Source organism: Micromesistius poutassou (genome assembly GCF_964030765.1).
Source record: "Micromesistius poutassou genome assembly, chromosome: 16".
Classification (NCBI taxonomy): Eukaryota; Metazoa; Chordata; class Actinopteri; order Gadiformes; family Gadidae; genus Micromesistius; species Micromesistius poutassou.
Window position 1 is genome coordinate 5,114,667 of NC_140286.1, and position 26,994 is coordinate 5,141,660.

The 26,994-nt window shown below is 46.9% G+C and overlaps 2 protein-coding genes across 2 annotated transcripts in view; both read left to right on the top strand.

Moving 5' to 3' along the window:
• The window catches only part of erich2 (glutamate-rich 2), a gene marked incomplete at both ends in the record, with an annotated part of 22,299 nt that extends 13,845 nt beyond the window's left edge, over positions 1 to 8,454 (top strand). Inside the window, 5 exons of the mRNA XM_084481449.1 lie at positions 5,474 to 5,568; positions 6,398 to 6,552; positions 6,644 to 6,701; positions 6,861 to 6,932; positions 8,351 to 8,454. Coding sequence (XP_084337575.1) covers positions 5,474 to 5,568; positions 6,398 to 6,552; positions 6,644 to 6,701; positions 6,861 to 6,932; positions 8,351 to 8,454 — 484 coding nt within the window. The remainder of the gene's footprint in view (positions 1 to 5,473; positions 5,569 to 6,397; positions 6,553 to 6,643; positions 6,702 to 6,860; positions 6,933 to 8,350) is intronic.
• Positions 8,455 to 11,201: 2,747 nt separating this feature from the next.
• On the top strand, positions 11,202 to 26,509 carry LOC311360757 (glutamate decarboxylase 1-like; the record flags this gene model as incomplete). Its single annotated transcript, XM_084480847.1, has 16 exons — positions 11,202 to 11,277; positions 13,516 to 13,572; positions 15,274 to 15,408; positions 15,599 to 15,841; positions 17,083 to 17,173; positions 21,459 to 21,571; positions 21,916 to 22,031; positions 22,727 to 22,806; positions 22,897 to 22,951; positions 23,184 to 23,300; positions 23,811 to 23,875; positions 23,972 to 24,050; positions 25,014 to 25,163; positions 25,566 to 25,673; positions 25,976 to 26,065; positions 26,336 to 26,509. The coding sequence occupies 16 exons, from the start codon at positions 11,202 to 11,204 to the stop codon at positions 26,507 to 26,509; spliced, it is 1,749 nt and encodes a 582-aa protein (XP_084336973.1).
• Positions 26,510 to 26,994: the final 485 nt, after the last annotated feature.

Below are 26,994 nucleotides of genomic sequence, written 5' to 3' on the forward strand. Positions count from 1 at the left end.
ACACACACACACACACAATCAGACAATGCTAACACAAATCCACATGTATGCACAGATGTACATACTCACATGTGCCCGGACACCGATGAGCACACATCTAGACATGCGCACACACACACACACACACACACACCTAGACACACACACACACACACACACACACACATTCGCATACAGACATTCACCCTCAAATACACACACACAGACCCTCATATATATACGTGCATGTGCGCACTCACACGTGCACACTCACACGTGCACAGAGAGTCACTGAAGGGAGAGGCACTGGAGTGTGAAATGATTCTGATATCATGTCGTCTGTCTGGAATATATTTTCCCATCAACGCTCTATGGCAGGTGTGCAGCTGTCACATACTGCTGTATGTGTGTGTGTGTGTGTGTGTGTGTGTGTGTGTGTATGTGTGTGTGTGTGTGTGAGAGTTAGTATGCTTGTGGATGCTTCACAGTGTGTAAATGAGAGTGAGATTGAGAGTGCCTGTATTTGTACATTGTGTGTGTGTGTGTGTGTGTGTGTGTGTGTGTGTGTGTGTGTGTGTGTGTGTGTGTGTGTGTGTGTGTGTGTGTGTGTGTGTGTGTGTGTGTGAGGGTGTGGGTGTAGTTGTGTGTGTGTGTGTGTGTGTGTGTGTGTGTGTGTGTGTGTGTGTGTGTGTGTGTGTGTGTGTTTTCAGGTGATTTCACAAATCCATTGTCCTGCTGTTGTTGTGGGCTCCTGTGAGAGAGCATAAAATAAGTTATGATGTTGAAAAAGTAGGTGTCTGTCTTGAGTAGAGGTGTCTGTTATTCGGATGCTATTGTCTCCAGTGAGGGTGAAGTCAGGTGAGGGACCTTGAACGAGAGACCACAAGTTTGTATATGTAAGAGCATACACACAAAATAGCAACAGGGACTCCATAGTCTTATAAATGACATAATAAAAACATTTACAGTGTGCTATAAAGACCAAATAAAGATGCAGGACATAACTATAGATCTGGTGGTGAAAACAAATAAGGAGGAGACATTAAGAAGCTAGTTAGTTTACATTATTTATATATACTATATTTCGAAGGTCATTGGGCTAGGGTATACCATCACTTAGCAGGGAATGGGGATGTCTATGCTCAGTATTATATCCCATAATATTCCTCACCACCATGCTATAGGCAAACTCCAGAGCTGATGAATTGCTCTTGTTATCGGCTGGATTTGGACCAATAACCTTGCGTTATGCCGTTCTGTGGAGGGAAGAAAGACTGCACCTGAACTGCAAGCCTGTGAGCTCAACATTATTATAATATAAAAAATAATAATAATTGTTGGTTTTATCCTATAATACATCCGTGATAATCGTGTGAAGCACATAGGGAAATTAACCTCGCTCATCAATGCGTTAATTGACTTTGATTGCAATACTTTTTTCTTTTTTTTTTTTTTTGAGCTCAGTGTTTTTCAACGTAACACTAAGCTGTAAAGTTACATGAAGTTATATATCCGAGAAGATGTCTGTGTATATCCTCTTCCTTTTCATTAATCTCAGTTTATATCTCACAGCTGGTGATATCTCAACTTCTCTCTTGCAAGACCTATTCTTCACCTCTTATTTCACTTTGTATTATTTCACCATCTGTCCTTAACCTCAGCCTACATCTAACTTTATTTTACATTTATTCTTTAAATGCTCGTAAACGATTGTCCTTGTAATATCTTAAAATAGTCCTGACTATGAAAAGCACTCTAAATGTCTGAAGGGTGCTGTATAAATAAGCTTGCCTGGGCTTTGAACCGATTGGAAAACAAAACGCCCCGTGCACGCACGCACACGAGTACGCGCGCAGGCATGGTTCAGCAGCGTGTCAGTGTGCTGTGTGCATGAACGCGCTCCCCAGGTACAGTCAGTCAGCGGAACCTCACTGCACTGGCTAATTGAAGCGCGCGCGAGAGAGAGAGAGAGAGAGAGAGAGAGAGAGAGAGAGAGAGAGAGAGAGAGAGAGAGAGAGAGAGAGAGAGAGAGAGAGAGAGAGAGAGAGAGAGAGAGAGAGAGAGAGAGAGCATGGGGGTTGAAGTGAAGATGAGTGAGGACTAGATATTCATTTTAAGTTGCTATTTTTGCATTACCTCCAAGAGAAGAAATGTCCAATTAAAGTTTGAAAATAAACTGACGGCTCCTGGACCGTTTATACAAACTCATGCTGGTCATAAGCACGCTTGTCAATCCCATGATGAGGACTATCGGAATGGATGTGTCTCGGCTCCCGGTGTGTGTGGTCTGTCAGTTTGACTGGCTTTCATCCGCATAAATTACCAGCACTGGAGAGGAGACCCGCAAATCCCAGAAGATAGAATGAGCGACGTGCCCGTGCACGCGCGCGTTCACGTCGGCAGTACTGACTTGATGATTTAAGACTCGCGGCAGACAATTCCGTCGATGTATGCGCAGCTAATGTTGCAGTTACAGCCACTTATCTGATGAAATATGAGAGAGGACGGCTTTTGGAGACGGCCGGCAAGCAACAGTTTTCCGCAGTAGCCTACCGGGGTGCGGGGTAGTCTCCATATAGGCTGCTCTACCCCGGAAGGGCTAGGGCCAGCGTTGCTAGGGAGACGAGGATTTGTTTGGCGATGGTTTCTCTGGTCCGCTGGCTCAAAATATTAGCTGTGAGGAGGACGAAACGCCTTTATAAGATTCTTCCCCTCGTAAAGCAAAAGTGGCCTGTTGGATCAGATTATGAGCGGGTGAGCAAACAACTTCGACCCGACTTATTGCTGCCTTGTGTTTGTGTTGCTGGCCTGACAACGAGGGACTTCGGACAGGCTGTAGGCCCACCGCTGGTCCGCCCGGACTGACCGCATGGAGTCGAGCAGCAGTGATGCAAGGAAGCCCCCAAAAGCTCTTCTTTATTCCAGACAGTGCATAGATTAAAAAGGACACCTTCAAGTAGACTGGATGCCATTTCACTTCAGGATTCCTTTCCTATTAATTATTAAATACTGGACCGATTTTCATCTGTTTCGAAAACAAAAAAGTATGAAAACATTTGAAAAGCGTTTAGTGTAGCCTTCACGAGGGGCTTCGTCTGTTGGCTCCATAAACCTGACGTGAAGTGATCAATCAAGCTAAGATAACGACCTCAAATCAATACACATAAATCATTTTCATCTTTCTTCTCTTTCCCATTTTTAATATGCTATCGGGACTAAGGTGATATCTGAAACACTTTTCTATCATAACCACTATATACTAACACATTATTTTATGCAAATAAAATATCTTGAATGATTGATATTAATGCAGTATTTTGATGTCCAGGCTACAATGTATAGGTACGTCCTTGAAGGGAGCAGAAAATCAGGTAACAAGAACAAAAAACATGATTTTCTTTATGATTAATAGGTCATCTGATCCCATCATATCTGATTTCTGATATATGTTATTATATAATTTATTATATAAGTATTCCTTGCTCTTTGCCTATCTTTACCGATAGGTACAACCAGTTAGGCCTCGTACAACTGAAACAGCTGAAGCAAAGAAAAGTAAGCTGATTCAAGCTAGTTCTGACTCAACACAAACTATTCCTTCAAACAGATGTTTAACCTCCGTTTCCCGGCTGATCTAGTGTCTCTTCTCTAGTGCCTAGAGGGAAAAAGGCTGCTGCTGTTGATGAACCTCATAAACACTGGTGAGAAAAGCATGACAACATTCAATCCTCTTTCACTTGGAATCAGCTAAATAACAGCCAGCCAACACACTCGACTCACAACACTGACGAGCTACACTGAAGACTGAGTGTACACAATCAGCCACCATCGTGAGTCTCAACTCCTAAGTGATGACCCAATGGCATTGGATTCAGACACTCAACCCAATGCGGCTTCATTCCAACCACATACACGTCACATGACAGTTTCCCTTGGGCTGTGATTGGATGACAGAGCCAATCCCTCCTCTCTTTGTACCCCCAGAAGGAGCGTATAGGTAACCGTGGTCCCCCCCACTCAAATCTGGTGGGTGACATCGTCACGACGCATCACGTCACCAGGTTACTGTTGCTAGAGCTGTTATTTTCCCCAGCGGTAATTCACCTCACAGAACAGTCACTGTCTCTCCCCTCCTCCCTCGGTAGCCCCGTCAGAGAGCCTGTGGCTTGCGCGTGGGAGTTGAAGGGACGCAGTTATCGCCGCATGGGGTTGACAGAGTGGTACTGTAATGGGAATGCAGGTAGATTCTCTCTGAAGAATGAATCGCTTTTTCGGAGTTGGGACGTGGAGAGAGGATTATGGGATGGGGATGATGATGGTGATGACATGAGGTGCAACAGCAATCAACTGGTGCCATCGTGGTTCGAAAGGGAAATCACTTGAGTCTTCCTTATGTCTCTGCGTCTCATTTCCATGTTTCCCTCGTTTTACCCTCAGGGATTACTGACGTCTTTATTTATTTGAATAAACAACAGTAACAGTAGTAGTAATTGTTGCAGTGACGGTAGTAGTAATAGTTATTGTTATAGTAATAGTAACAGTAACAGTAGTAGTAATATTAACAGTAACACTAAAAGTAGCAGTAATAGTATCCTGCTGGTGTATCCTCTCATTGCCCCCGCAGCACAGGAACTCATCAACACCAACGCCACATCTGGGTGTGTAATTCAGAGGCAGTGCTTGGTTAACATGTCCCTCTTATGTCGCTTTTCCACCGACAGTATCAGCTCGACTCGACTCGACACGCCTCGACTCGGTTTGGTTCCAGGCACGTCGCGTTTCCATCTAAAAAAGTACCTCTTCAATGTGGGCGGGTCGTAGAAAATAATCTCTCCACCATGGGCGGGTCGTCATTAGGTTTTAATCACGGGAGACGCGATTCCCGGGAAATCTGAATCTGATCAAGACTATTTCCTGATTCCCGGGAAAGGTTATGATGGGAAATAAAATAAAATAAAAAGTGCAATGACTGCGCATCTATTGTTGTCATACGGTAACGTTGATGGAGGCGAAACTCGAGCCCTGGGAAAGGAAAACACTAAAACGAAACAGCGAAACGCTGATCCTCGGGAGCGGGTCCGTGGACTCCAGCTATGCCGGACACACACAACCACGCGCAGCCTAACTCTAGCCCTGGGAAAGGAGCGACACACACGGCGAAACGCTGATCAGTGTCCCCCTCGGGAGCGGGTCCATGGACTCCAACCACGCCGGACACAACTTAACTTTGAGTGATTATTCCCATTTACAGCCGCTGGCCAATCAGTTGCCAGCAGCCTGTTTACGTCACACAAAAGTACCTACTCCGCTCGCTTGGAACCTCGACAGAGGTAGTACTAAAAAAAGTACCCGGTACTAGGTACCGGGTACTTTTTTTGCCAATGGAAACGCAAAAAAAGGCGGGGCGAGTCGAGTCGAGTCAAGCTGGTACTGTCGGTGGAAAAGCGGCATTAGTTCCCTCCTGACAGCCTTAACCATAGGCTTGGCTCCTCAGGGCTGGAGAACCTGTCTGTCTGGCAGGAGGAGAAGCTCTTCATCATGACCCTCTCACCCCATCACCTCCATCCCCTCCACACTCAGAGGGGTCAGGTAGGTGACCTGGAGGAGACACAAGTAGTCTACCGTGTATTCATGTTCACAGAGGACACACTATGGGGGCTGTGGAACCAGTAGGTTGTGTAGCTTGATGATGGTGGTGATGGTGGTGATGATGATGGTGGTGATGGGTTGAGGGTAGTGAGGGTGGTGGTGATGATGATGATGATGGGGGTGAGGGGAGTGAGGGTGGTGTTGATGGTGGTGATGGTGGTGGTGGTTAGGGTGATACTGATGGTGGTGATGATGATGGTGGTGGTGGTGATGGTTATGATGGTGGTGATGATGGTAGTGATGATGATGATGATGGTGGTGGTGGTGAGGGTTAGCCCGGCTATTGCCAGACTGAGCTCAATCGTAGATTGTACATTGGTCTGGGGAAGCTGCTGTCATTTTCTTCAGCCAAGAGGCGTGATCAACGGGCGGAGTTAAATTGACTCTGTACGCAATTGGCTGCTTGCCGTCGCTTCCCTGTCGTCATTGTGTTAAACCAGCCAATAGCGCGCCAGGAGGAAAAGCCAGCTTGGTGATTGGCTCCCGCAAAAACGTATCGAAACTAGAAAGAAATGAATTGCTCTTCTCCAGACCCTTCTGCAGGGCGAACTCAAATCGCCGGCAGAAATGGCGGGGCTACCCAGTCTGGGTGATGGTGGTAAGATGGTGATGGTGATGGTGGTGGTGAGGGTGGTAGTGATGGTGATGTTGGTGGGGGAGGGTGGTAGTGATGGTGATGTTGGTGGGGAGGGTGGAGGTGATGGTGGTGATGACGAAGTTGACAAAGATGAAGACGACGTTGACGCTAACTATGGTCTCAACTCGCTAGTAGACAAGCGGCGTGCGGCTCCACCTTCAGAGCCCCTCCACCGACCGGAGCCCCACAGCAAGGAAGAGGAACAGTTAGAGGATGAGACGGACAACAAGGAGGAAGAGGAGGAAGACGAGGAGAAGGAAGGAGCTCCAATAGAGCTCATGGCCGAGGTACAAAAGAGACACATCCTGCTCGGCCACAAGTTTTGAAAAAACGCAGACCAGGCTCCAACACGTGTGTGTTTCTTGGAAACACTTTCAGTTCCTGTCGTCGGTGATGAGGCGGGACCTGGGGCTAGCCAGCCGGCTGTGTCACATGAGTATGTGTTTTACAACCGTCGCCCTGTCACCCTTATGTTGATGAGCAAATCACCCTGTCTGGGGCACTCGCTCACTCACGGCTCTGGGGGTATTCTGGATGAGCCAAGCCCAGATCACCCGTGATGGTTCCCTCATCTGTTCCCCCTCCTCTTCCTCAGTTCTGCTCTACGAGCCGGAGAACCCTGAGGCCGTCCAGTTCCTGCCCCTGATCCAGCAGAAGCTCCTGGAAGGTGAGAAGATGACCTGGTGTATTTTCAGCCAGTAGTGGGTTCGGTGTAGGTCCAGTCATTTAGCGTCTTCAGACCCCTGACCTCGTGCCTGTACACCCATGTGAGTGAAGATGTTATTTAAACTCCCCCCCCCCCCCCCGCCCCCCTAACGCTGATTGGCCCACCCGTCCACTTTTGGAGTTTTCAGAGTTGTTTTCGACTGGTGGTCCAGGATTGTCTCACATGGCTGTTAATGCATTAAAAATATTAGGTATTTTCTGCAGATACTTTTACCAAGAACGACTTTAAGTGAGTCATGAATTATTTTAGCTAAAGAGCAGGTAGTGTCGTGGATAAACACAATCTTTAACTAAATAAGTCGAGAAAGTTTGAAAGATAAAGACTTTATTATCACTTGTAAACAAGTGCTTGCAAAGCACGTTTTGGATCAGGCTTCATGTTATATTTCTAAATGTGTGGATTCCTCCTACATGCACTGACCAATCAGCATCTTGGAAATGAGGCCCCTCCCCTGTGTCCCCCACCCCAGTGGCCCATGAACTGAACATACACTTTTCCTCCTTCTCCGGATTCTCAGTCGATAACAATGTAAATAATAAAAACAAACATTAAACATTACAGTTAAATCAGATGTAAGGCGGTGAGGTGCTCTGTGATTAAAATCCACTTGCACCTTATTGATTTAACTGCTATAAAACAGAAATAATAAACCACATGTGCTTATGAGATTAAATTGTCTGCCAACGATCACTGGCTTGGGGTTGTTTACATCTGTGACAACAACAATCTCGAGTCAACAACGTATACTCAAAGAAAACTTCCTCTACCCCATATAGGAGTTAACATAATGTACCATCCATGTAACAACATGTGACATGGAGAAGCACAATTACAATCACTTCTACTCAGACAATTAAATTCAACAATTGACAACAATTCCACAATAGGTAATTGTGGAATACATTTACAAAGCAGGCAGTGTTAAACTTCGACTGTAACTTAACAAATTAACCTTAACATATAAGTTAGTGAAAGTAAAACAAAAGAAAGAGTGAAGGGGGCTCCTTTCTTCTTTGTTACTGTCATAAAGCCCTCCCCGTCCTTCCCCATGAGCCAGGTATAGAGAGGTGTGCAGCTTTCAGGGGTCAGCTTGGAGTCAGCTAAGTAGCCGAGGTTCATCTCAGTGGCGGCAGAAGGTGTAAATGATGTCCCTCAGAATGGGGGCCTTTGTTGACCCTGTGCTTTTTCTACACTTATTTACGTCAATTGGGCGAGAAAATGATTAGACTTTCTTTAGGGTCACCTCGGTCAAGGATGCTACTGGGTACATTGGGTACAATTGAACCCTTAACCTTTCAGCTTGGAGACAAACGCCCTGACCGCTAGACTTTCCATTTCACCCGTTGTTCCTTCATTACACCAAGAAAAGGAGCTGGGTACCGATGATGAGGATGACGACGATGAGGAGGACGAAGATGATAGTGATGAAGATTCAGACGAGTCGTGTGATGAAGTCCCATGACTGATGCTGCTCCTTCCTGGTCCTCAACATGAGATCATTTACCCAATTACAGTTTTAGACAAGCTTGTATATGTATGTAGTGCAAAACATGCAACATCTCACGTCACTTTAGCTTTGCTAAGGGAATAAAGACTCAGTCGATGACAGCCTTGGATTCTGAATGTATTTCTTCCATCACTGAAACTGGGTCATTATGTATGGCCACCTTGTGCTAATGCGGAAATCTGAATATTCAATATTATGGAAATGATAGTACTCTTTTTTCATACGCTATGAACAATGTCTTTGTAGAAACTCGCAGAAGGTTGGCCAAGCCCATTCCAGGGGTCCAGGCTCATGCAATAACAGTTCAACGGTCGTTGGGTAATGCAATGAGAAGGGGTGGAAATAAGAGGAACCATGAAACCACCATTTAATACATTTCTATTGTACCCTGATTCACTCACACACACACACACACACTCACACATACACTCACGCACACACACGTTCACACACACACACACACACACACACACACACGTTCACACACACACATACACATTGTATCTTACCACAGATGCTACACCGGGAGTGTGGTGAATTATTATTATGAGGACAATAAAGAATTTCACGATAGCCCGCGTCTTCCCAGATAAGGCTGTTTAATTTGAAGGGGCTCAGTGCACATTATGGGCGTCCAGCGGTCCAAGACAGCCAGGATAACTACCCATGAGAACAGGGAGGGTATCCCACCATACCACTATAAAAGCCTGCCTGGTCGGGGCCGGTCTAGCGTCTCGGCACTGTTGTCCGTGTCAAGGTCATAAAGAGGCTGTTGATGGCAGCGTTTCAACGCAACGTTCTCCTCAATAACCAGGGTGCGTTCTGCATGTGAGAGCCCACGAGAGAGAGGGGGGAGGGAGGGGGGGAGGTGAGGATGGATGAGTCACGAGGACGTATGCGTGCTGGTGTGTTACACTCACGTTTGTGTGTGGCTGAGCTGGTTGGTGGTTTGGTGGAAGTGCCCTTAGCTGAGCTCGACCCAGCTGGATTCTTGGTCAAGGAAAATAAATGTCTTCTTTGAAATATGACTTACTAAACTAAGTCAAATGTCCAGAAGAAGACACAGTGTAGCCTATTCAGGGTCCAAGCCTAACCTTGTCAGTCCTTGTTCGACATCTCAAGGTCAATTCATGTAACTGACATATATAGGAGACCCCTAGATTCAGACGTTGACCCTGTCATGCATACTTGTAGATATAATAAATAGACTCGAACGTTTAGAGTGTAACATGTTTTGCAGTGTGTGTATTTTCGTTCCCCCCAGATTTCCTAAAGTGGGTTCTGTCTGTCAAAGGGTTTCGGGGGAAGATTCATTAAACGTCAGAGGGAGGCAAGGCTCTGACTCACGCGTGCGTTGCATCCAAGGCGTATAAATGGGCGATTGGAGCCGAGATATAAATAAAGAATACAATATTCTTGAGGGAGAAAGGGTCACCGCGCGCCGCTGGATGGAATTTTTTCGCGCTCTATTGGTATTCTGCTGTCGTCGCCGTCGGACTGTTAGCTCTCGTACCTTTGCCGGATATCTGGTCGCTCCGTCATAAGTCCACACACAGACTCGACAACCTGTGCGCCTGCTGAAGGTAAGACGGCTTCTCTCGCTCTATGGTGTTTCCAAAGCATGCTTTCAGATATTCGGCGTTTTTTATTTTATTAAAATGTGACATATTGACATCTCGACGAAAAGGGATGCATGTCAAAGATAAAAAAGAAAAAGACTGCGAAGGGCGTCACTTAAGTAAAGAAATGTGAACGTTTTCCGTAAAATGAGTAGGCTATGGAGAATGTGTGGAATTTGATGAACACATTTACCCTAATTGGTGTCATTAGTGATTAGTCGCAAGCGTTTGACAAATGAATTCGTTCTTTGATAAGCATGGTTCTGCTCAAATGAGGCGTAATAGACATGATAATTGTTTAAAGTTTAACCTGTGGTCAAAAATGTCAATTTGTCTCTACTAAATAATAAACAGTTTTCTTCCAATTCAACCATTTCTGCTCTTTGATCCTAAATAGGCATTTCATGTGTTTTATCATGCAAGGGAAATGTCTCTAATAAACCATTATAGGAGTCTGATCAACACAATTTCCTTACATGGAAAATTGTCTCAGTTAATTACAACGACTCTCCGATGCTCTCAGATCTTGCTGCTCTGACTGATTCCTAAGGGGACGGAAATTTCGTTCTTCAGCCTCAATTATCGAAAAAAATTAAAATCGAATGAATTTAATTAAATTATACTTTATTCGTTAGTGTTTCTGCTCTGGATCCAGTGTGTAGGCCTATTGAGCGTGGCGCGTTATACTTAATAGGAGGAGATTGTCCAAATGCATCTATTCATCGGCTACTTCGGTGCCGTTAGTGGGCCGGCCTTATGTACGGAGAATAGCACGGGAACTTATTCAGCCAACAGGTAATACACACCTTAACGATCGTTATAACCATTAAAAATCGTTCAATGATAGGCCAGGTAAATCTTCCAAATGGAGTTATTGTTTGCATGTTAACCATGCACCATTATTCAAGTAGGCCTATAGGCCTAATTAAATCCGATCACTGAATTTTTTTTTCATCCGGAAAATACATGCTTTAAATCCAGGCCGAGCTGTGGCGTCTATATCACGCTTCATTTGTTCGCAGTTCCCGGGTTATTCCCCGTCGAAGATCACCGAAGTACCGAACCGAAGACCAAGGAAGAGCGATGGCCACGTCCGAACCCACCGCCAGCGGCGCGGACCCAGACCCTAACACCGCCAATTTAAGACCCTCGTCCACAAGTAAGTCCGGGCTCCTCCACTCCCTCCGCCGCTCTCTCCCTCTCCTCCTCCGCTCCTTTCACTGGGTTAGAAACGAGCCTCACCCGAGACCATTTAGCTATGGCTAGACCCAAGGGTCCGAACGTACAGCTGGGCGGTACCACGCTCCGTGGCTAACCAATCACGGATCAGTAACACACAGTGGGCGGTAGCCTAGCCCTCTTCGCTACCAACCATGCAGCTGATTGGCTGGTCACAGGGGGGAGAGAGGCACCGCCTACTGTACGTTCGGACCCTTGGATCCAGAGAGACCTCACAGGAGCCGTTTAACTGCGCGGGGCTCTGTCGTTAATCATTCCGGTTAAAAACAGAGCTATCACAGCTGTCCGCCGCTGTCTAATAGATCAGCGGTGCGCAGCGCCGAGGGACAGACCGCCGGGATCGGAGGCTCGCGGGAAGCAAGCAGAAATAACGCGCCGTCAACAGGGCTCGTGCACGATGTGCTTTATTTCGATTGAAATGGCCTGATTTAGATAGTTGATAGGCTTCAGTCTGTAGGCTCCACTCGATAGGACCCAAACAGAAACAGAATATCCACCCCTTGGCGGGAAATGAAAAAAATGTTGAGGTTAAGATCACTCTTATTTAGGCCTACCCTTTGCAGGGTAATGTTTTTTTTTAATTTTATTTTCAATTCTGTAGCTGTCAGATTTGATTATTCGACGTCGCGGGTGGATGCCACTATAAACCCTCTAGGCTTTCTATGTCGATGCACCCCAAAAATATCGTTTTGGTTATTGGCTTTGTTTGAAACCACTGAAAAGATCAGTTCATTTTCCCTTTTGCTTTTATCAGCCTTTTTTTCCACTCCATTCTTTGCATTCAAGGCAATTAAGCAGCCATCTGCGTGATTACGGCTGGAAATAACAGATAATTGCAGTGGCTTCTGAATGGGCCTCGTCGGCGGTAATCGCTTTTGAAGGCAAAAAGCTATAATGAAAATAAACGGTTCGGATAATAAAGGAACTCCTAGAGTTCCACCGAAATTCGCCTATTTATTTCTTTATTGTTATTTATTTTTTTCCCTTCATATTTCGACTATGCAATGACTTTGTTGATTCGATTTGTTGAATAAAAAGATTTTTATTTTTTTATTTAAAACCTAAATGGCGCTCGGGGTTGATCGGAAGACGCTCGCTCTTGGCTGGCTCGTGCTGCCTGGATGTTACCATTATCTCTGTCCGCTTCATCTCCCACCCGGCGGCTCGTGCAGTGTCTCTGTGTGTGACCGTCTCCCGCCCTATAGCCCCGAGCCAGACACTAGAACCTTCTTAGGTTTGTCTTTGCCTGAAATTGGTTTTGTGAATGTTTTTTTTTTCTTCATTTTTTCACGTTTCGTATCAGGTAAGTCGTGTTGTTCTTCTCGTGGCTTTGTTGTTTTAGGCTCTGCATTTGTTTCAACGCTTTCCAGGCCTATCCATTTCTGCCCAAGCATGCCCGACTCCTATGGCTGTTGGCGCGCGGGAGTGTGTGTGTGTGTGTGTGTGTGTGTGTGTGTGTGTGTGTGTGTGTGTGTGTGTGTGTGTGTGTGTGTGTGTGTGTGTGTGTGTGTGTGTGTGTGTGTGTGTGTGTGTGTGTGTGCGTGTGCGTACACGTAATATATATATATCACGTATACGAGAGAGAGAGAGAGAAAAAGAGAGAGAGAAAGATAGAGAGAGAGAGAGAGAGAGAGAGAGAGAGAGAGAGAGAGAGAGAGAGAGAGAGAGAGAGAGAGAGAGAGAGAGAAAGGGAGGGAGAGAGATTGCCATACGTTTCTGTATTAGACCTCATATAGACTTCCGGCAGCAGCAGACATTGCCAGCACGCGCAGTCACACACTGTGTTTCACTCAATTAATTCTCGTCCTCCTACGCGAGCTCATTTCACGGATGTTAATTCCAGCCCACCCCTTTGCCCGGGTGTACGCCACCATGCATTTGCCACGCGGGCCACTTCGAGCCCGCATTGATCTGACGGCCATCAGAAGTGTTAAAGCCATCATCATCCCATGGGCGTCACAGAACCGCCACACACCCCGCTCGCGCGTGCCCGCCTGACTTGTGTTGTTCCACCGCTTTGCATCACACTTCCGCTTAGCAGCGCGAGCGCGAGCCGCACCTGCTTTTCTCCATCAACGCCACGCGCTTACTGTCTCCACCGTGTGTATAGTCCATAATCTGAGAAATTCAAACCCTTTCCCCGATAATTTTGTTTTAGCCTACGATCAGGCATGGATGCACGGGTGCACACGGAAACTGGGAATGAAGATCTGTGGTAAGTTTTGGTCCCTGAAAAAAACATTTAAAAATGTAATCTATTCTATACTACCAGATTATTATTATTATTTTTTTTTTTTTCCTTCTTTGGGTTGAGGTCTTATTATAGGCCTCCGGGCTTTTAGAGCTCGCGCCATCCATGACTGTCACTGCGCGTTCTCATCTCCTAAAGGTCAAAGACGATTAGCCTTTAGGTTTCATAAGGCGAGGCTGGGAGCGCGGCCCGAGCCTCCCCAACGCCCCCGCCTTCTCTTCCACTTTACTCCAGCACAAACGATTTTTTTATTTTTTATTTTTGCTTTTCTGAAAATCAAATGTGTGTTGTTTTGGCAGTGATTATCCAATCACTGAGACACATATAACATGATTTATTATGTATTTATTTTATTATTATTATAATAATTATTATTATTGTATAGCCTACATTTAATGTTAACTGCATCTGAGATGTGATCGACGGTAGCTATCGACTAGGCCTACTCGTTGTTCTCGAAACAGTTTGGCGTTTGGAATATTTAATCATATAAGCGAGGGTTTGTTGACAGCTGAGGCCATTTTGATACACAGGCCTCTCGGCCCTGTCTCTTATCTCTTGAAACCAGTGAATAAATCTCAAGCTGAGATGTAATCATTTAAGTGTCTTGAATATAGTTAAGACATTACAGGCCTACAACAGATATTTCTCTCCCGAAAATGCTGAGGAATTGGTCTAATTCTGACTTTTGATAATCACTAGCACCATTATTTTCGGATTTTTGCCAATATAAGGCATACAAGACTGTGATAAAGTCTAGCAATACACAATTTAAAGTGGAATCTAAAATGGACGTTGAAGAGGGCGGACAGTTCTGGTCTGGAATGACGAGCGACTACACCCTTCATTACTCCCAATTTACTGCGTCTGCGTGTACTAGCTGAAGGGGCGCGTGCACCGTCACCTATGCCTGCCCGGTCAGCCGCGAGCCGCCGGGCTTGGACAGCCGGAAGAAAGGCCATCGACAAAACTCAAATGGGTGTTTCCCTTTTTGTTCTCCGCGTGACTTGTGGTTCTGATATCTGGATGTGCGATGGAATCTCCCTCACCACCCCCACCCCCTCTCTCTCTATTGGTCTGGTTACACGCACACCAAAGTGCTCACACACACACACGCACGCACGCACGCACACACACACACACACACACACACACACACACACACACACACACACACACACACACACACACACACACACACACATACCGTGCACACATAAGTAGGCCCACGCGCACAGGCCTCAAGCTCTCAACAGGAAATTATGTATCGGATAGATAGGCGTTTCACATTTCCTTTGTGTGCGCGCGCGTGTGTCTGTGTATATATAAAGGCTACCCCCCACCCCCCCCCACCCCCCCCCCCCCCCACACACACACACACACACACACACACACACACACACACACACACACACACACACACACACACACACACACACACACACACACGAAAATAAAATCTAAGTAGGCCTACTGTGTTGAGGGCCTACTCCAGAGCAGGTGGCTCTTTTGGAACTGACGGCGAAACCATTTTGTGGACATTTCGACCATCCTTCGTCGAGGGCTTCTTGTTCGTCTCTTTTTTTCTTTCTCCGTCCAGAATGGAAACGTTGGGTAGTAACTGCTCGTTTTCTCCCCCCTGCGCTCCGTCTTGTAACACCCTAGGGTTCTTACAGAAGAACAACAGCCTGGACGACAAGGGGAGGCTCGCGGGCCAGAAAAACCTGCTCTCGTGCGGCGACAACAGCGACGCGCGCTTCCGCCGCACGGAGAGCGACTTCTCCAATCTGTATGCTCGAGGTGAGAATACGTCAATCTATATATATATATATATATATTTTTACATGTATTTATATGGACGATGGTGATTTATTCTTTCACTATAATAATGAGCAAAGCTCTGATACTCGTTGCTTAAACGGTGAAGAACGTAACAGGATCGCTTTTTAGTAGGCTACAGTTACAATTTTCGCTCTCATTCGCGTCACAGACCTGCTTCCCGCCAAAAATGGCGAGGAGCCCACCATCCAGTTCCTGATGGAGGTGGTCGAGATCCTCACCAACTATGTCAGGAAGACGTTCGACCGCTCCACCAAGGTGCTGGACTTCCACCACCCCCACCAGCTGCTGGAGGGCATGGAGGGGTTCAACCTGGAGCTGTCCGACCAGCCGGAGTCCCTGGAGCAGATCCTAGTGGACTGCAGGGACACACTCAAGTACGGCGTCCGCACAGGTCAGTTCGAGCTGCAGGGTTCACGATTTCAACATTCACATTTTGTCAAGCGGGTTATCTTAACGCCCCCGCCCCCCCGCCCTCATTTTCAAATAAATACCTGCCACATAATCGATATAATAATAAGGCTACAATAAAAACTAAGAAAAACAAATAATGCTTTAAAGGCAACAAAAAAGAAAGAAACAAAGAAACAAAGAAATTGGCCTTCTAAGATCTTGACCTCCACGTTACACCAGATGTAATCCATCAGAAACAAAAACTCTATCATATTGTCATTATAATCAGGGGCTAATCGTTTTGGTGTGTAACATTATAATTGGTTCGGGCGCTGCATGCTATGGCTATTTAGCAGAGCGTCCTCGCATATAGGCGGGAACGAATAGCCCCCGGTCCCGCCAGCGCGTGGCTTTATTGTCCCCCTGATGATTCAGTTCACATCGCTCTGCGCCTTCCTTCCTCCACTTATTAAAGCGAGTGTCGCCTGAGGGGGTTTCTCGAGCAAGTGAAGTGCTATTTCAAGCTGTTAGGAACGACAGCGTTTAAAGTGTCCCGTGGGTTTTATATCACGCCGCGTGTTATGTCTACAAGCGAGTTCACTGGTCATTAAGAGCGTGGAATGTATGGAATTTAAAACCCGCTGTCACCGGATTTAAAGCAGCTAGAGGAGGGTAATGTGCCACCGTGGTCGTGGTGGAGCCGTGGAGCTGTCCAGCGTACTGAAGCGGATTAGGCTACCCCAAGAAAAATGTCGCATGTTTGGCACATATGTTTACTTAAAACGATCGATAGCGAGATTGCATTTGCTGCTCGTGTTTTGTGTTTGAATTAGCCAATTATTAGAAAATAAACAAAAACACAAAGTGCATACGACGTATAGGCCTAAACGTTGTTGTCATAGATGATTAACCAAAATAGACCAGACGAGATAGCGTCCTCTAATTACAAAGGCCCCGGGATAAGGAATAAAATAGAAACAAATCGATGTAACAAACAGGCCAGAACCATACTGGATCAAAATAATAATTGCAGAATAATAGCATATGAGGATATATTCCTATTCATTTCTAATTTTGTGTGTTCATTTAAATGTATTTAAGTCTGCACAGAGGCAGTGTGTAGTGAACAGTGAACAGTGAGTTTTGTGGTAGAGGGCCTATCTTCCTCAAGCAGCCGCCTTGAGTCCCACTGTATCTCTGTCGCTCTGTGTTGACCGTGCTGTTGGGTCTGGTGCTCCCCAGGTCACCCACGCTTCTTCAACCAGCTCTCCACCGGCCTGGACATCATCGGCCTGGCCGGGGAGTGGCTGACCTCCACGGCCAACACCAACATGTGAGTCTCCCCCCTGGGCCAGGCTCTGACCTTGGTCTGTCAATGTCCCATGTTCTGTAATATATACAGTAAACAACACATACTCACTCATGCACACACACACATGCACGCACGCACGCACGCACGCACGCACAAACACACACACACACACACTCTCACCCACACAAACACACACACACACTCAAATGGTACTGTGTGTGTAGGTTAGGTCAGTGTGGGTTTGTGTGAATGTGTTGGTGGATGTGGTCGTGTGTGTGATATTCTTATTTTGTGTGTGTGTGTGTGTGTGTGTGTGCGTGCGTGTGTGTGTATGTGTGTGTATGTGTGCACATGTTCATATGTACGGATGTGTGTTGTGCCTGTGGGAATGGAATAGCATTTATGTAAGGCTATATATAGAAGGGGGACACCATTCAGTGTCAACACAGGACACAGAGCAGCCCGGGGGCCCCGCCTCTGATGGGCGGGTCCGAGCGGTGTGGGCCCCGGAACAGACACTGCAGGGGGCCCCTCACAGCGGCCGACCCCTGGCCGGCTCCAGAGGTCGATGATGTAAGGTGTTTGTGTCGGGCCAGGATAGACCGGGGGTATTGACCGCGGGTCCTGCAAACGACGGTATACCGGGACTCTGGGAGTCCGGACCGGCCCCTGACGGGCCCAGGGGCCCCAGGGGCAGGTTAGATTGCATATTGATTGCGGGTCAGCGCTTCTGTGGTGGGCCGTGCTGATAGTGGATGTGAGCCAGGCGGCACTGTACGCATACACACATTCATGGTGATACACACACACACACACACACACACACACACACATAGACGCACAAACGTATACACACGCATACTCACATGCACATGCATGTATATGTGCATGTGCACACACACACACAAAATGCACAAATACATAATATGAACACATAAACAAACACACAAACATACATACACAAACAAGTACACATACACACACACAATCACATACACATACACATGCACATGCACATGCACATACACATACACATGCACATACACAAACACATGCACATGCACATACACAAACACATACACATACACATACACATGCATGCTGGAATAACCTAGATCTGTGATAAGGTCATTGATACATAACAGGGACGTTACATGCCTGAGTGTGCAGTGCCTGTGGACCAACTTGCACTTTCGCACACAGTTACATGCTGGGAAGAAAAGGCTGAAATCTGAGGGTAAAACAATATGCATTTTTATGAGACTTGCATTAAAAGCGTGTCCCTCATGTTTTTAATTAAATTGGCTGCTTATTTTTAATGAGTCGCCATTTAATCTATTCCCTTTTACAGTTAATTATGTTTTGGGGGGAAAGTAAAGCTGAACTAGTCTTGCACTGAGATGTTTTGAAATCGAAACTTAATAACGTTGTGATGTTTTGGTAGTTTGTGATGTTATGGGAATGAAAATGAAACGTAGACCAGTGTATCTAAAGATTGCTAACCTTAGGAACTAAATCAATAGAACTTCCATTTTAACACATTTCATAAATCAAACTTTGGAACGAATCATCAAATAAAACGTGCGATCCGGAGAAGACAAAACCAAAAGCTTAACAACTATCATACAAAAGAATTTGACACCATATACAATAGCTAAACCATTTTTTTTTTTCCAAAAAGATACCTTCCCCATCTCATCTCTGTGGAGCTGGAACAACGTCCAAATCCCCACTCTGGCATCAGGCCACCAGCTCTTGCCTGTCCCAGATAGGGAGTGCTGGGGCGTTCTGGCCCATTGAGCAGCGCGGGCTCATTGTGGGGCTGGTCTTAGCAGATAGGCCAGCTGGGGCCCCCACACTGACACAACAATGTCCTGAAACCCAGCGGCACCGCGGAGACGGGCCCTGCCTCCGATCCCCTGGGGGCCACTCATTGCGGCTCCATTGTCCCCATGGATACAGACGGACTCAATGGTGCTTTGAGAGGCTGGCGGAGGGGGTCAAAGTGTTAGTCGCACACTCACACTCACACACACACACACACTCGCACGAGCACGCACATGCACATGCTCACACACACACACACACACACACACACGCCCTTGATGCTGATAATAAGGGCATTTAGGGGCAGTCCCGCGAGAGGGGCAGGTGACGAAGGGGTGATTCTCGCCCTGAAAAGGCCGATGATTGGCTCTGATTGTGATAATGATCTCCATTATTGTCATTACAGCGTGAAATGACTCGCGGAGCTAAGGGGAATTTTAAAAAGGCTCTGTCACTCTGAAGCCCGGTGTGGATGGACTGGTCTGGATGGACTGGATGGACTGGCTACGGCGTTCAGATCGTCTGGTTATATATGTATATATGTGTGTGGAATATTTGTGGTCAAATCTAGCGGACTAGTTGGTTAAATACTAAAAAGTAAAATACCCAAACATATATATTTGATATATTTAGATATTTCTGTTGTGGCCAACTATGCTATATTTTCCATGCTATGCTAGCTTCTCTGCTATGCCTGTTTCCATGCTGTGCTAATTCTATGCTATGCTCGTTCCACGCTGTGCTATCCCATGCTTTGCTTTTCCATGCAAGCTTTTGTGCTGCTACTTTCCATGCTATGCTAAAACAGGCTATGCTAGCTCAATGCTATGCTGTACCACGCTATGCTATGCTAGTTCCAATCTCTCGTATGGAATACGATCGTATTCGTTTATCGTATTCCACGATAAAGTATCCCGTGGTATCGTAGCTTCCATGCTATTCTATGCCTATGCTATGCTGCTCCATGCAGCAGAGGCCATCCGTCATCATCAGGCTGCATGTATTGACTGGGAAGCTAATGTTCCAATCACATCCACCCCCCCAGGGTCAGTGCTAAGCAAGAGTGATTAAACAAGAGAGATAGCTCTCTCTCTCTCTCTCTCTCTCCCCCCTCCACTCCCACTCCCTCTCCCTATTTTTCTTTTTCATCCTCGCCTTCCTTTCTCTGTTGGTTAAGACCCCATCACTCCCAGACCCCTCCCCCCCACCCCCCACCTCCTCAAAGCCATATTTATCTCTTGTGATGTCTGCACTTTCATTTTCTTCATGTTGGACCGCCATGACATTTTCTTTATTGTAAACACACACACACACACACACACACACACACGCACACACACACGCGCACACACACACACACACACACACACAGCTAAGGCTTATCTTCGAACACCCTGAGTCTAATTAGGCCAGTTACACAACACAGTTTTTTTATTCGACCCCCATCCCCCTCTGCTTGTGCATATGTGTGCGTGGGCTACATTTTGGTCAAATAAACTGTTATCTCTTTCAAACAGCTCTCCTTCTCTCATCTCTCTCGCTCTCTCTCTTCCACACACACACACACACACACACACTCACACACCGTAGTCATTACACAAACACAAACTTCAAATACACACACACACGCACATACTTTGGCACTCATTATGCACACCTACGTCAGGCCCACACACACACACATTACAGACACATTGTTCTAACACACACACACACACACAAAGCACTGTCACATCAGCCACATTCAAGCCTGCCAGGGAAACTGTCAGGGCTGACTGATAGCCATCACAGCATCGGGGTTTTAATTAAAGTACTGGGACATGAGGGTAGGATTTAAATATGAATGTTTGCTGTCCCCCTTATCTGACCACTTTAAATTAGCTTGGTCAGCACAAGCCTCTTCTCAGTCTGCTCCAACTCATAATATCACTGCTAGGCTGCCATGTGTGTGTGTGTGTGTGTGTGTGTGTGTGTGTGTGTGTGTGTGTGTGTGTGTGTGTGTGTGTGTGTGTGTGTGTGTGTGTGTGTGTGTGTGTGCGTGCGTGCACGTGTGTGTGCTTGCGTGCGTGTGTGTGTGTGTGTGTGTTAGTGTACGGTGGGTGGGTGTAGGAGTATGTATTTGTGTATGTGTAGGGGCGTGTGTGTCTGAACTGTTTCCCCTATGTGTATTCTCTCTGCACATCGACGAACACTCAAGACGCTGCTTTTCTTTTCCATCATCTCTCTCTCTCTACATTCAATAATCAATTGTGTTGGTGAAGGGCTGCTCCACAGTTTGAACTTGAACTAATTTTTGCATTGAGATTCTAACTGATATCACATTCATATTATATTACACTTACAATATCATGTATTGAGGAGTTCTATTTACCCAATCGTCTGCAAAGTCAGTATGTGACGAGCTGTTCTGCTACTCTCCCTCAACCTCATCGGCACCAAGCCCAGATGTTTAACTCCAACATCTGTGTGTGATTGACAGGTTCACTTATGAGATCGCACCTGTGTTTGTTCTGATGGAGCAGCTGACCCTGAAGAAGATGAGGGAGATGGTGGGCTGGCCCAACGGAGAAGGGGACGGCCTGTTCTCCCCAGGTATGTGTGTGTGTGTGTGTGTGTGTGTGCGTGTGTGTCAGTATCAGACAGACAGACAGAGAGAGAGAGAAAGAGAGAGAGAGCCTATGTATGCGGCAGTGTGTGTCTTTTCTGTATTTAATGCAATTTGCGTTTAAATATCACTGTGTGTGTGTGTGTGTGTGCGCGTGCGCGCGCGTGTGTGTGTGTGTGTGTGTGTGTGTGTGTGTGTGTGTGTGAGATCTACATTCTGTATGCATTGGCTGCAAATGCTAAGGTAAATGTCAGCGTCTGTGTGTGTGTATGTGTGGGACGCTGGGTGTAGAGCTGTCCAGGGTCCTGACGTGGGTCTCTGTGGTCCACAGGGGGCGCCATCTCCAACATGTATAGCGTGATGATCGCCCGCTACAAGTACTTCCCTGAGGTGAAGGCCAAGGGCATGTCTGCAGCGCCCCGCCTGGTCCTCTTCACCTCTGAGCACGTACGTCCACTCAGGGGTCACGCACACACACACACACACACACACACACACACACACACACACGCACACACACACACACACACACACAGGCTGATTCCCATGTAGACACACACACACACACACACAGGCACGATGCAAACACACAGACACATGCCCACAGGCAAAGGAACACACACACGCGCACACACACACACACACACAGTAAAAGACGATCCATTTAAGCTATCCTAATGGAGTGTGTGATATGGCTGGCTGGCTGGCTGTGGCGTTCAGATCGTCTGGTAATTATCATTGGGTTCAATCCAATCAAACCAACGGCCACTTAAATTAAACAGCTTCATCCACCACATCTGCTCCCTGTATGTTGGCTCCTGCAAATCTAACACTTTGACAACAAGCACTGTTACTGTCACACAGTGATTGTGTTGTTTTTCAGCCTTGGCTGGATTATAATTATGACCATTATAATAATAATAAACAAAATGGGTATGTGTGCTTTACATCAAAACAAAATGCAGACCATTCAAAACCTGTCCGGGATACATGAAATAAACAGAGCGCAATGTCCACTTATGATACAATAAAGTCACATAAACAGTGAATTTGAAAAAAAAGGTTGATTGTTGATGATTAAGAGGATGAGATCCTCAGAATGAAATCAAATCAAGTGAATATATCTTCGCCTCTCCCTCCAGAGCCACTACTCCATCAAGAAGGCCGGCGCTGCCCTGGGGTTCGGCTCGGAGAACGTCATCCTGCTCAGCACCGATGAGAGGTACAGCAGCAGACCCCACGCAGGGAGTCTTCTCACACTTTAACACTGCTGTGCAGCGCATTGTGCTGATGAGACTCTGCTCCGTTTCAGGGGGAGAGTCATTCCTGCTGACCTGGAGGCGAAGATCATCGACGCTAAACAGAAGGTCGGTTCTTTATTTCTTCCAGCGTTTCTTTTTCTTCCTTCCAATGTTCTCTCTCTTTCTTTCTTTCTCTCTCTCTTTATTTCTCTCTCATTCCTTCCTTATTACTTTCCGTTCTTTTCACGTCCTTTCTCTCCTTCTTTCAATCTCTCTGTCTTCCCTGTGTCTCTCTGCGGTTGTGCCCCCCCCCCCACTGGGCTGACCCCTGACCCCTGACCTCCGTTGCGTCCTACAGGGCTGCGTGCCGCTGTTTGTCAACGCCACCGGGGGCTCCACCGTGTACGGGGCCTTCGACCCCATCAACGAGATCGCCGACATCTGCGAGAAGTACAACCTGTGGCTGCACGTGGACGTGAGTGGCCTCCCGCCTCTCCTCTGAGGCGGCGCAGACACGCTGTGGTGTATATGTGGTGTGGTGTTCAGGGAGGGGGGGGCTGGGCACCGGCGGGGCAGCAGCACCTGACCCAGTGCACTGCGTTGGCCGTGGGAGGGGAACACATCCCACCGGCGGGCCTACGTTTCTGGGGACACATTCCTGGCCGATGAAATAGTAGCCGGCAGTCTTTAGTTTTGTTTGCGTTTCTTTTGCTTGATTCATCCAGTGCTTCATATCACTCGTCGTTCTTCAATTTAAATACAATCTATAGAGCTTGTAGAGAATGTATAATGTAATATAAAAATAAAACAAAATAATGCTGTGTATTTATTGTGTGTATATAGGACACGTATTGTACAGTATATATTGTGTATATATTAACACCCAAATTTCAACATCCAAAATTTCCCATCTTTACATTGCGTGCTATTCGGACGATTTCACGTTTGCGCATAAAGCTTAGTTTGAATGCGTCTGTCTCCTCAGGGAGCGTGGGGGGGTGGCCTCCTGATGTCCAGGAAGCACCGCCACAAGCTCAACGGGATCGAGAGGTGAGGGCCGCACCAGGGGGTCTGGGTCTGGGGACCGGGAGTGGGGTCCTGTGTGTGAACCACAGGGTGGGTTGTAAACCGGGCACTCTGTTCCAGGGCCAACTCTGTGACCTGGAACCCTCACAAGATGATGGGGGTCCCCCTGCAGTGCTCTGCCATCCTGGTCCGGGAGAAGGTACAGTCAGACACACAGACACACATACATTCATACTTCATTCAGACATTCATTCATTCATTCATTCATAAATTTGGCAAGGACACCGGGGTTAGCCCGTCTACTCTTGGGTGCAATGAGATCTTCGGTGACAGCAGCGAGCCAGGACCTCGGCTTAACGTCTTATCTTAAGACGGTGCTCCTGCGGTGGGAATTCTGAGCCACGATTGCATTGGCAAAGGCAAGGACTTCTTATACAGTGTCAGGATGCTGAGAACAGCTCTGCCCCCCAATACAACCATAGTGTTGGTTAACCAGATGGTAAACTATCTCAACTACCTCCTCAGGCTGTCATAAAGGGGGGGGGGGCGTAGCCCTGCCCTCATCAGTTGGAGCCCTGGCTTCTCCACCTTCCCCAAGGGGTCGAGAAAACTGGCACATACCAACAAACGGCAGCTAGTCTGTGTCCCAGGGCATTGGGGATATTACATCAGCCTGAGGGATGAGCACCCCCTACTGGCCCCTCCAACCCCTCTTTCCCTGCACCATCTGGTCTTCCGTCCCAATGAATCCACACACACACATTTGGACAGTCCTGTTCAGTGCGGTAGCTATTGGTGTCTATTGGTTTATGTACTATGTGCTCTCGAAGCTGGTGCTAATTGGTAGCATAGCTGAGAGGAAGCCGAGTCTTTAGTGGTTGTCCAAAAACACGCCAAAAGCACCCTGAAGATACACTGTGCACACCAATGTGTGTGATCCTACAATCAAGCACACACATAAAGAAGAGGATTTGGACCTCACACACAAACACACACACACACACACACACACACACAAACGCACACACACACATACACACACACAATACACACACAGGCACACACTGAAATCATTCATATGACTCCCGGTACACACTACATTACACATCCATCACATCCCATATCACAGCCAACCTGTGTGCGCGGTGTGTGTCTCCTGCAGGGCATCCTGGCCGGCTGTAACTCCATGTGCGCCGGCTACCTGTTCCAGCCCGACAAGCAGTACGACGTGACCTACGACACCGGGGACATGGCCATCCAGTGCGGACGCCACGTGGACATCTTCAAGTTCTGGCTCATGTGGAAGGCCAAGGTAAAGGTTAAGAGGGAAGACAGAGGAGAGACAATGAGAGGCTATGGGGAAAGATAGAGGACCGATAGATCAAATATAGGGGAGAGATCGCAGAAAAATAGAGGAAATATAGGGGAAAGATAGAGGGAATATGGAGAAGAAACTAGGATGAAAAGATACTGACTCAAGTTCTGGCTCATGCGGAAGGCTGAGGTAAACATAGAGATAAGATATAGTAAAGACAGAGAAGATATAGCAGAAACACAAGAAAGATGCAGAAGGATCGAGAAAAGTTAACAGAAAGTCAACCAGAAGGGACCAGAGTGCTGATTTTCATGTTCTAGGCTATAGGAGAGGGACATAAGAACCAGACGAGCAGAGATTGGTTCCCTGAGTCAGTGTGTGCCGCTCCACCTCCTCTAGGGTACCATTGGGTTCGAGCAGCACATTGACAAGTGCCTGGACCTGTCCCAGTATCTGTACAACAAGATCAAGGACCGCGAGGGCTACCAGATGGTGTTTGACGGAGTGGTGAGTCCGCCTGACACATCGACCCAACATATAACCCACTTTAGATGGGCTCCTCTCAGCCTTGTTGCAGGGGTGCAGTGACGACCAACACAATCTCAAATGGAACCTGCAATATGTATCGTCGTTGGACCAAACAATTTGTATTAATTATGGTCCTTTGTTCTTCTTTCTTTCATACTTTTAAACCTTTCTTACTTACATTCGTTCTCATTCCTTCCTTCCTTCCGTTATTCATTCCGTCCTCTTTCCTTGTCTCCTCCTCCCTTCCCTGCATGGACCTGTGTTCTCCGGCACCTCCCCAGCCCCAGCACACCAACGTGTGTTTCTGGTACCTCCCACTCAGCCTGAGGGGCATGCCCGAGGGCGAGGAGAGACGAGAGAAGCTCCATAGGGTGAGACAGCTGTCACTCATGCCCATCCATCGATCTGGGTCCTCAAGTTTGAAAGTTTCTGTTGCACATATATATAATATCCTTCACTCACTCTCACACTTTAACACACGCACACACACACACACACACACACACACACACAGGCATTTCCAACCATAGTATAAGCAATACCAATCACTCATTTACATAAACTATTGCCAACTACATATTTACACATTTAGCTCCCCATGATCTCATGATGTCATCACTCTGTCACGCTGTCCTTCCCAGGTGGCCCCCAAGATCAAGGCCTTGATGATGGAGTCGGGGACCACCATGGTGGGCTACCAGCCCCAGGGTCAGAAGGTCAACTTCTTCCGCATGGTCGTCTCCAACCCGGCCGCCACCCAATCGGACATCGACTTCCTCATCGATGAGATCGAGAGGCTGGGCCATGACCTGTAGACGCCAAACACTGGCGCCGCCCTGCTGGTCACCGGTTGATACTACAACACTCCACTAATACCGTTTTATGTCCAGCATCTGCAGACCATGGAGGTGAAACAATCATAGTGTTGCAGGTAGAACGAAAAAAATCCACCAACACCAAAACAAACAAACAAACAAAAGATTCATGTATTTCGCTTGCAGCGTTTTCATTGTTTTACTGACTCATCGGATCCTTGCAATGAGAAGGACTTAACTTGTCACTGGCTCACTTCAGCTGCTAGGAAGACCAGTCTTACCACGCTAGAGTTTGTATGTTGGACTCACGTTCTACTGTGTGTGTGTGTGTGTGCGTGTGTATGTGTGTGTGTGCGTATGTGTGTGTGTGCTGAAGTCCCTCAACATATTGGTCCCCCGAAGTACACAACACACGTTGGTCATTCATTGTTGCACTATAGGGTTGTATCGCCTGTGTGTGTGTGTGTGTGTGTGTGTGTGTGTGT